The sequence below is a fragment of the Leptinotarsa decemlineata genome, unplaced genomic scaffold, assembly GCF_025532065.1.
Source record: "Leptinotarsa decemlineata unplaced genomic scaffold, Ldec_3_MD MMD2_tig00000008_RagTag_RagTag, whole genome shotgun sequence".
In the NCBI taxonomy this organism is placed as follows: domain Eukaryota; kingdom Metazoa; phylum Arthropoda; class Insecta; order Coleoptera; family Chrysomelidae; genus Leptinotarsa; species Leptinotarsa decemlineata.
The window spans coordinates 5,267,423-5,279,426 of NW_027412537.1; the positions used below are offsets into that span (position 1 = coordinate 5,267,423).

General features: G+C 35.2%; 1 protein-coding gene across 1 annotated transcript in view; it reads left to right on the top strand.

Moving 5' to 3' along the window:
• LOC111512784 (uncharacterized) overlaps nt 1-12,004 on the top strand; it is a 43,106-nt gene that overhangs the window by 19,974 nt on the left and 11,128 nt on the right. The window contains exon 7 of the mRNA XM_074171169.1: nt 10,619-11,200. Coding sequence (XP_074027270.1) covers nt 10,619-11,200 — 582 coding nt within the window. The remainder of the gene's footprint in view (nt 1-10,618; nt 11,201-12,004) is intronic.

Consider the following 12,004-nt stretch of genomic DNA (forward strand, 5'->3'; position numbering starts at 1 on the left):
GTAAAAGCGCAATTGGGAGATCCCATGACATGAGATTCTGAACTTGGTCTACTACTGCGTAACTTGAAAATGAACTTTTAATTTTCTGTTATTCAATTATTCAATTTTTATTTTTATTTTCACTTCTCGTAACCTACACTCAAATGAATGATTTTAAGGGAATATTATCCACAAATCCAGTGGCGTAGTCAGATTTTTATTACAAAACGCTTGCACCACAAATCTCTCACATTACCATATTTTCAGGAGTTATAACTGTAGAACGCATTGAGCTGTTGACTTCGGATTTTCACTGTACAAATTCACTGGTGTTCTACTTGGTGATGACAGTGTTGTCAGATCTCAAATATGTCTATAATCTGAATAAAAATTACAAACAAATACTTTGTTTCCAAAATTGAAGTTGTTGTAACTTCGTTGTTAACAAATATTTTTTAATGAAAATTTGACAGTTTTGATGTATAACGACTACGAATCCAGTGGTGTAGTCAAATTTGAAAACAAAAATTGCCTAATAAACTTTTGCCGTTTTTGACAAACAAAAAAAACCATAGAGTGCCTTGGAAATGAAACTAAAATTGTGAAAGTTAGTGTCAAGATACAGTTTTTCATGCTTAATATTTCAATAAAAAAAAATTGAGATTGATTGAAAAATGCACATTCTACAGGGGTGGTTCCATTTTAAATGGGTCACACTGTATGTAAGAGTAATCTCATCAATGATACAAAAGTAAAAAATTACTTAGTAATTCGCATTATTAATTGGATTTTTTCTCTTTGATAACCTTGTTCGATAAAGACTATAATTGGATTCATCAAAATATTAATAATACACCCTTAAATTGAAAAATCAATGAAGAAATGAATTATGTTATAGTCCATAGAAAAATTTTAATAGATTAAAAAAAAACAGAACCAATTTAAAAATAAATTTTCAATACATTTCTTCGGCTCTTAAATTTTAACGTTCTCAAAATTTTGCCGCCCCCCAAATTTTGATTTGATTAGAGGAGGGCGGCACGATTTGAGGTATATTCACACAAAATAAGAGTCGAACAGTGAACTTTTAACACCATTATCAGAGTTTGATTGAAAGGTAAGTGAAATAATTAGAATATCATTACAATTTTTAATCATTCTATATTCATTCTTAAAATCAAATCGAATAGAAATAAAAAAACAGCATAATATAATAATTTACGCCCTGAAATCAGGATTGAACCGCGTCTGGTGTTTTAACAGTTATTCAACGTTTCGGTTTCGACTTTGAATCCGTTTTCAAGAAGGTATGACTACACTGAGGTTTCAATCTGGCCACTCCCCAGGTCTCGTCACTGACCAACATATTATAGTTTTGTTGCGTTTTTCCCGTGGGTTTTACAATAATGAAACTCAACTTTATTTCACTACTACACTGCCAATATAATACAAAGGCTCCAACTGAACTTCAGACTAATACTCGAATGTCTATCGCCTTGTTAGCTCATTTCGTACCGCACTTTCAACTAGACTTGCCACATCTCCTGTTAGTAGTGTTTACATATCCTAATGAAAGTTTATGAAAGCCGATAGGATTCTTCTCGAAGCGAGGCGACACCTATAAATTTTGTTTCCCACTTGTTCATTTACGAGATTTCTTGTTTTATCCTTCCCCTCTAAATTTGGCTAAGAGTTCAATTACGTAACTCAGTGAACATTCTTATCCGGGTTTTGGTCATTAAACAACTGCACTGTAATATTAGTGCACCTACCGTTCTTATCTCACAGTTCAATTATCGTAAAACTGTTAAATAAACCATTGTAAACAGTCAACATACTGTTTGAATAGAGACAAATGGAATGTAAATTATTCATCACTTCTAGGAATATAGCGAAAGCAACAAAAATATATTCTTGACAAATTTTACGAAACGTTGAAAATAAAAATCGATGGCCTTTCAAATAAAAAGCCGCTTGATTCAAGATTCGATACTAGATCTCACCCCGCTAAGTAGGTAGAAATGGCAAAATTAAAAGTATTTGAAGATTTTTGTTTCAAAACCTCAGAACGATTTTTTATATAGGGTGTAACATAAGTACCTACGTTAAAATATTCAAGTGACGTATTCCTGAGACAATTTTAAGAACAAAAGTCTATATGAACTTGTGTCCGAAAATGCTTCTTTTCGGAGATACGGGGTGTTGAAATTGAATTTTATTGTTCGCTTTTTGAAAAAAACTCTTGAAAAAAATGAGTTATTTGCACGAAATTCGGTACCCCGGTTTTTTTGACGTGGGAGATCATAATTTCGTATTAATTTTCATGTAACATCTAGAGGGCGCTGCGTACGCTGTCATTATTTATTTCAAATTGCCCTAACTTTTTTGACAGTGAACTTTTGGTACTTTTCATGAAAAAACCTAATTCCCACACCTTTTCCAAGTAAAAAAGGTACACCTCCTCAACAACGCTGGAGGTGATCGTTTTCGAGATATTATAATTTCCCATGTTAAAAAAACCCCGGGTACCGAATTTCGTGCAAATAACTTATTTTTTGCAAGAGTTATTTTCAAAAAGCGAACAAAAAAATGCAATTTCAACACCCCGTATCTCCGAAACGAAGCATTTTCGGACACAAGTTCATATAGACTTTTTTTCTACTAATATTCATTGTAAGGACTGTGCTCATTACTGTCAAGAAACTTGAATCTTATCTTCGTGATATCTTGCGCAAACTATTATTGTTTGAACACTAATGAACTTGAATTCTGAGGTCCCTACACAAGTTTAGAATTGGACGTTGCCGTTGTTGAAGAAAACAAAGACGCAGGTGTAATCTGATTACTTACCGAGTTGAATGAATAAAAAATGGCGAAATTTCATCACAATAGTGATTATTACACTATAAATTCAAGTACCTGCATAAAGTCGCGTATTAGGCTTTTGAAACAACCCGAAACGTAACCGAGAACATATTACGTAACTGCTAATTTTGAGTGAATGCTGGGAACAAACAGTACCCAGTATAAAGGCTATATCGGAAGTAAGTATACCAACATTCTTAATTCAAAAGTAACATCCTGTATATTTTCACATTGTTGAGTAGCTGGCATAATTTTAATGTAAGTTTATGTATAAAACACCCTATCCCTACACCAAAAATGAACCGTTCTCGAAATTCATTTGTTCACTCAAAAAAACTAGGTATTCGGCTCTCGAGTGTTGATAGAATACATCAATAAGCTATTATTGATTCATCAAAATACTTCATTCCATCGTCTTTATAGGAGTCACATTTCCAAATTTTATACAAGGTGTTCGGAATCGATGACTTATTCTGAAGATAAAAAAATGGACCAATACTCAGTTTTTCAAACGGAATTTTCTGTATTTTAGAGTAGTGGTGAAATTCCGACATGATTGTCCCTATATCAAATATAAACTGTTCACGAAACATTTCAGTTTTTCTTGAAAAAATTAAACATGCGCATGTCCACCATAAAACTGCCAGCTACGAAATATTCATGTCGAACAGTTACAGAAACTTTATTTGAGCTATTTATTTGCCGTCATAGTTTTTATTGTTATTTACAGCACGACTGATTTTATCGGCATCTAGGGCGATGAATGCTTGTAAAACTTTCAAATAAAAATATTGTACCACATGACGATTATCACTTTCCTCCATTTTCACAAAGTCGCCGAAAACGTTCGCTATTGATTACTGCCAAACATATACCAAATAATAATAATAATGTAGCTCCTGGCGAGACGAATATCGTCAGAAAAGAGGAGGAAAAACGGATAAAATATCAAGATTTTCTCTTCGAACTCCGCAGACTCTATAGATCACTCTGTCAAGATGGTTGTTCTGATTATTGGAGTCTTTGGTGGAATGATGTCCTCTTTATTCTCGAATCTTAAAATCATACCGGCTTGCCGCACTAAGGGCCGGTTTATCAATCGCCAGCTAACCTCATTTGACTAATGGTTTTGTCTTAGCTCCTAGTCAAACTGTTTTTCGTTATCATGTTACCATCAACTGGTAGCTGAAGTCTCAGTGACCGTAACAGTCGCTAGAAAGTGATAGTTTTTTTATGTAAGCTGACAGTTATGTCACAGAATATCAGTTCCGATATTCTGTGGTTATGCGGTCGCGCGTGCGAAATTAGGTTATTTATGTTTTTTGTGATAATTTGAGAAATACTTTTTGCAAGTAAAGGGTTAATTACTATAATTGTTTGATTAAAGAAGTTTTCCATTTGTTGAATGACGAAGATGAGGATATATTGGAGTTCAAAGAAGACCTTACATTGTTAATGAACGTAATGATGCTTTCAAAGAATTAGATGAGGTAGAGACTTACAGGTCCTGATGTAGAGGAATTAAAATTAAATTCAACTCTTTTCCAGGCCTCTTCTTTCTTCTTCCATGTGATGGCATCAGTTTTTTTTGTTCTCAATGATAAATTTATAGGAATTGGCAATTTTTATTAGGAGTGATCTGTCTATTTCGGTAAAATTGGATGTTCTTTTATTGCTCATTTTCGTTTTTCATATGCTCTCTCAACTCATATAGGTTATTATGTATAACTCATGAACTTTTTGTTAGCAGTTATCATTTTTGAAAATCAATCCTCCAATAAAAACAAGCCCCTGAAATAGTCACTTATGCCAACCTTAGTTAACTAACAGTTATTAAACATTAGCATCAGTCAGGGTATGATAAACGATTTGAATAGTAACTGCAACATTGACTATCAGCTAAGCTTAGCTTCGAGGTAGCTAACAGGAGCATTTAACTACATATTGATAAACCGGCCCTAAGGCAGAAATCTCAGCCGCACAGATGCAGAAGGCTGTCATTCTTGCCTCACTGCGCTTGCTCGGGGAACATGATTCTCGGATCCAATGATCACTTATCCCACAGTGTGGGGAGTGGTCATTGGTTGATAATGCTGGCGCGCCATCCCGAATGTGTCGGGGCTTCGAGGGATAGGGCGCACACTACGGTGAAAAAAAAATAATAATGTGTCTTTATTCTGTCAATCTAGGATACATAGGATACAATAATAGGGACTCTTAACATCTTAGGGATCTGAAATATATTATTTGGTTAATTGCTTCCGCAAAACATTATTATAGTAGTATTTAAAACTAATCATATTCATATTTTTAATTTCGTTTGGAATACCTTTGTACACGTAGCCAATTTGGTAACTGAATGACCGAATATTACTAGAGTTTTTTCCCAATACCAAATCGCTATTTTTCAACACCTCGACACGTCTTTCGATCACCAAGTGATCATCTTCAAGAGGAGGATTAAACTTCCTCTCGAGTTCCTCTTCCCAGTTTAATCTTCTTTTTGAAGATGATCACTTGGTGATCGAAACACGTATCGACGTGTGAAAAAATAGCGATTTGGTGTTGGTAATGAATATTACTCCAGTAATATTCATTACTACACCAAAGGTTCCAAACAGTGCATCATAAGATCATAAAAACTGAAGGACCGTTTGAAGAATCCATGATGGTGAATTGGTGGTGTTAAAATACCTTCAAATGGAATATTGATTGTATGAACATCGGTTCGAAATGAAATTTTTTCATATAAGTAAATCGGAATCTTCGTTATGATTATTCTGTGAAATAAGCACGCTGAATGCAACCGCCTACGCATTGCCATATTTAACCAACCCGTTTCAACCAATTTATTGGAAATACTTTCTCGCCTTCGAACCCCATGAGTGACACGTAAACATGAATTCTGAATCTTTTGGATTTTTTTCTCATATGCTTTCGTTAAGCAGGGACCGTACAGTGAATCAGCAAAATTCAAGGTAGACAAAACTAAACTATCACTTAACATTATTTTTGTTGCTTTCTTAAAACAATTTCTATTCCCATAAATAATCTTAGGAGTTCCATAAGCCTTTTGAATAAGTTTTTTCACGTGTGTTTCGAATCTTAAATTACTTTCGAGAATAAGTCCCAGACTTTTCTTTTGAACTCAGCGTCTTCAAATATGCTTTGTAGATCGTGTATTTTCTAATACAACGATATTTTTCAAACAAGTCAATTTCAAATTTTTGCGGTAGGTAAGCCAAAATTACATTATCTGTAGTAGTTTTGCATTTCTTCATATCCATCATGAAGGGTTCAGGGGAAGAACTTGATAACAGCCTTTGCGTACATTTCTCAGGAGAGCAAAAAACAAGTTTGGAGACTCGTATTTTGTCAAATTTTTGTTGTAGTTTGCAAAATAAATGTTTAACTATCTATATACTTAATTTTAAACGTGTATACTCATTTTCAACCATTTAATTTTATAAAAACTTACCTTTTTACGCGAAAACTCAATATAAGTCAAATTTGTCATAGAATGAACTTGATATCTCCCGGAGTTATCAAGTTATTCCCCTGAAACCTGAGAGATTATTAAATAATGAGGATTTTGAATTATGCACCAAAATAAAGTTTAAAACCTTTATTTATTGCTTATAAACATGAATAAATTGAATCAAATGAATGAAATGATAAAATTGACAAATTTCACAAGTTTAAAATGTGTCTTTGAAGTAATAAAATCGTTTCCAGCAGTTCCATGGTAATGTTTTGTTGTTACTGTTTCTATGTTGTGGCAACTGGGAAAAGTAAACTGCAGCTTCTGGTCAACAAAACTCTTTTAAATGTTGAATATCTTCATACTTCGCTTTATCAATAGGAATAAGACCTGAAAACCACATTAAATTTGTAGGCCTAATAGTTGAAATTAATATGCATTAATACACATTATAAGATTTATAATTTTTGTGTAGTGACTTCAAGAAAGAAACTACAAAAAAGTCCAAAACTAAAAGTAGGTTTAGTGTCAAGTAGGGGGGAAAATTTAACAAGGGCTAGGCTTAGTCTGGATAGGCTTGGATAACTAAGTGGAGTTAAGCTTAGTTTAAAATAGAGGTAAAATCACCTACCTCCATAAACAGGATCGGGCAAATGAAACTCCCCGCTTGAAAGATTTTCTCTCTGCCATTCCGTAAATCTTCTTTTCACTTCTTCAGGAGGCAGATTTTTTTCTTTCTTCTTTTTCAGTTTAGGCAAAACTGGGGTTTCATACCAGGGGCCATTGAATTTTTGGCGGTTTCTTATTAAAGCAGGGTGTTCTTTCAAAACTTCAAATTCCCTTATTTCTCTTGATTTGCATGGCAGCTTTTTTGACTTGTACTTCTCATCTAAAAACGACGACCAATCTTTTACCATTTCCTGGTCTACTTCTACAACAGTAAATGGAGATGGCTTACATCTTGCGTTTTGAAAAACAGTTACCCAATCTTGGGGAGTTTCAGCATGGGCAGTGTGTTTCACCAAAGCAGTGTTCTTATCACACTCTAAATACGAGTGCCCTCGGATAGGGAATGTCATTTTGATGTAATCTAATCTATTTTCCACATGAACTACATGATGCATAAGTCGGAGTATAGTTTTATTTTTGTTTTGCCCCGCGCATGAGTCAGAGAATATTTCTAGATGTCTGACTTTCTTGTCTAAGTGATTGTAGATAAAGTCATGGAAAAATGATGCTACCTCATCACTCCCTTTACTTGCAATTGTTTGGGGATATATATAAAATAGGCTCCTACTATCAGACATGACATGAATGTTAAAAGCATAAACAGACAACTGTCTTTTGTAATATACGTCATTAGTAGCAATGTTTGGGCAGGGATAATTCTTCGCATAGTCCATACAAATTGCCTCCTTATGAGGTGATTTTCTGCTTGCCTTTCTTGCTGCTTTTTTTCTATCATAGAAAACCTGAGCATTAGTTAAATGAACTTCATGTTCAATATCCATTTTACGAATATCTCTGGATAGGTTTTGTTTTTTTTCTTCATCCTTTTCTTCGGCAAACTGTTTTTCGAGGAATTTTTTCTGTACAGCATATTTATCACATGAACTACATGTATCGGTTCTAGGATATCCGAACGAAATGTTGAATTCTTTATTAAATATTGTACGATATGACTCTAAACTACATCTAATATTAGGATGACAATCTTGAAAGAGTTTAAACATTTTAGACACATTTAAATCATCTGGCAGATATGTTTTTTTGGAATCCTTTTGACTATAGTGGCTTTCACGGCCTTTGAAAGATTTTATGTGGCTGCGTATAGCGTCAAGAGAGTTTGTGTGGCTTATTTTCATGTTTACCTTTATTATACTTAGGTGGAGTTCCTGTTTTCTTCATTTGATTCAGAATATAGTCAATCTTGCCTCGAGAAATTCCATGTATAGATATGAATGCGTTTTTACACACTTTAAATTCTTGAGCAGTGTTATTTCTCATTACTCGTACTGCATAACAGTAAGTAGCGTCTTTAAATTTGGCATCTAACTCATTTTTCACCCGGTGACGCTGAACAGGTAAAATCGTCACTAATCCTGTCAAATAGAGATTCACTTCATCATGACTTTTTAGGGAGTTAATATGTCGTAAAACTTCGGCCCTTTCACGTTCAGTAATAGCTTCAAAACATTTGTCTTTACATTTACAAGGTTCACCTGCCTCTCTGCTCTGTAAATTAATCTTTTTACTAACCTCCTTTAATCGCCCGTGTTTAGGCCTCTTCCTTGCTGACGGTGGTTTGCACTCGATCTCTTCTTCTGAGGACGCACTTTCCATTGTAGGCGTAAACTATAAACTTAACTTTGGCCTAATTAGACACTAGTTAATGTTAATAAAACTGAAATGACACAACACTAACTTAATAACAGCAAAACATAACCTTCTGTCGTTATGAGTATAAACAACAATACACTACTGCTGCTGGTGGCCAACGCATGAACTATGGAGTTATCAAGTTATTTCCCTGAGCGACTGGCACTTATCAAGTTATTCCCCTGGAACTGATTATTTTGTTCGCAAATATCTCTGGAGTTCTCATGTTGTTCCCCACAGTATTTTGTCATCTTGTAGAACTCAATTCTACCAACCTAAATCACTTATAAACTGAAAATTGAAAAAAATTGGAGTTATCATGTTCTTACCCTGAACCCTTCTCTATTTCGGGAACGAATCATAAACGTTTTCGTACCTGGACATTAATTGTTCATGCAATAATTGTGCTGTAGCAACAGCAGCTGCATTGAAAATTTCTTAAGGCAAATTTTCAAACTCACTGTCGCTGCTGCTTTCCATATTTTATTGCAATAATGCGAACAAAAACTTTCAAAAATGTCATATGTCAAAATGTCATATAATTTCGGGTCAAATAGTTGTCAGTCGTTATTTCGCTCCTATGGTAATGATCAACTGCATTTATCAAAAACATATCTACGAAGTTATTTATATTTACAATGTCAACGATTGTTGAATAGATTTTTTATTTTTATTTATTATTTTTATTAGTTTCATTATCGGATACATCAGTGATTACTGTAGTTGCTTGTAAGACCGAGACAACAGGCTTATATGATATATATGATATAAGATACATATATGTTTTTGAATCATCTGAAAGAACAATTCATTCAGGCCAGTCTCAACTCCCTACACTGTATGTTAATGGACTGACACACATCAGAAAACAACTACTTCCCTGGCTAATACCGCGAAGGGCGTTGGATTATATCCGACAGGTGTCAGTGCAGGATTCTTCAATGAAGTTATTCCTGCATATGCTGTTTCGGACTGTTTGGCCACTCGTCAGTGCAAGGTGGCATACAACAACAACAGGTTTTTCATCGCCTCATCTGCCTGTGAACGAGGTAACCAACTGCATATCCGAAAGTTGCCCAATTCTCGTATAAGAAAAGAAAACTTCTCACATATAGTCAGTGGGCATACTTGAAAACTGGCTATAAAGGAATGATACTCTGAAGGAATTCAATTTTCAGTTATCGGATATCATCGACTTTATGTTGATGATATACACCACCTTGCACTGATGAGTGGCCAAGTAGCCTGCAACCGGTCTGCAAGTGTGTTTCAATAAATTGAAAATCTGTTGCGGCCAGGGCCGGCCTGAGGGGTGTGCGAAGTATGCAGCCGCACACTCGAGTCTTTTGGAGGGGCATAATATTGTAAAAAAAGAATAAATTTGGGAAATTTTTAGAAATTGATTCAAAAAGGAACTTCGTCTCAAAACTATTACAGTTGAATTTCAAGGTAAAACTGAAGATCTATCCCAATGAGTTCTGTTCTGAAATACAGTAGTCTGATGTCCTTGACCAAGGTCAGTGGAGCAGTCGTCTGCCCCTATGGGGGCACGTGGGAAGGGTTGTGACGTGACTCAACTTCCTGCCCCCCTTCCTCCGCTTTGTTTTTCTAGCCACCGATATGCGATTGTGTGTGACAGGTGCAGTAGTGGCTAGTGCGTTGAGTGACCCACCACGTTATTCACGTTTCGGCGTTTCGCGGGTTTCAATCTCTTTGCTTTTCTGCGTTTGTTGTGTTTAGTTTACGCTGTTAGCTTTTGGTATATTCACCAATCAAGCTTGCGTACGTGCGGACAGTTGAATTTTGTTTGTGAAACCTGTATGTATTATAAATTTTTGAACTATATAATTTATCTAAAACATAAGCTTTACTCCACGTTTTCGAGTGAGGCGCTCTGTAGGATATTTTTTTCAGTTGGAAATGTTTTCAAAGCCAAAACCAAAACAACCGTCGGGTTGTCAAAACCGGAAACGGAAGGCAATTGCAGAGAAAAACACCAAAGCAAGTTCTAAACTCTTATGCAGTTTCCTAAACAAACCAACCTCAAGTTTTAACAATATAGAACATTTTGGTGGTGAACAAAGTAGGCAACAACCTGAAAAGGAATGCCAAGTAGAACTAGGCGATGAAGGTAGTAGCAGTCCTTTTGAATTGCAAAAAAAACAAACAAGCCATGAACCCAACGATTCCTTTTCTTCTGAAGAAGAAAAAGAAGAAGAAGTAGATACCCCAAAGGACCATAAAGAACCGACTCTTTCTGATTCCGACAGCGACAACGACAAGTCCCAAGAAGAATCAGATATTTATGATGCTACTGAGTTGAATAGTTATTTTACGGACTTGGGTACTTGGCCTGATCATATAAGTGCTAGCTTACGTGATTTAATTATTACCAAGGGACCAATCTCAACTGAGCTGGAGAGCTATCCAAGAGATGAAAACAAAAGATCATTTTCTAATTTGTTTTATTATAGGTTAGCCAAAAATGGTCAAAAGGTTAGGAGACGTTGGTTAACTTACTCTAAAAAGAAAAATAGTGTATTCTGTTTTTGCTGCAGGATCTTTAACACATCAGGAACAAGAACTTTGTTAGAAAAAAACGGAAAGAGTGATTGGAGGCACATAGGCAAAACATTGACAAAACATGAAACGGCTCCAAATCACATGAAGTGTTACGAAAAATGGGTTGAAGGAGAAAAAAGACTGACTAAAGGAACGACAATCGACCATTCATATCAAAGGATTGTTGCGCAAGAAAAGGAAAGGTGGAAAAATGTTCTCACCCGACTCATTGCTATTACGCAATTTTCATGACATAACTTTATTCTTTTTAGGTCAAAAGTCTCCAATGGATGTTCTAAACTTTTTATCATTGACCGAAAACACGGATGCCTATGTCAACCTGTGGATAGCGTTACGGATCATATCCACGATGCCCATGTCGGTCGCCTCCGCTGAACGAAGCTTTTCAAAGCTGAAGTTGATCAAAACTTACGTCAGGTCAACACTGTCGCAAGAAAGACTTAACAGCCTTTCAATCTTGTCAATTGAAAACGAGCTGTCTCAGTCAGTTGATTATTTGGACATAGTTAACTCATTCTCCGAAATGAAAGCAAGAAAAGCCCTTGTGTAAATGTATAATAAAAGAGACTATGTACCTATCTTAACAGTTAATAAACTTTTGTTTTGTATGCGCCATTATTAAACTCTGTAATACTGTAATTATTGGTTCACTACATTCTGTTGCTTTATTTTTTTTATCCATGAGATATGAAAATTTACCTTAGGTCCGGCGGACGG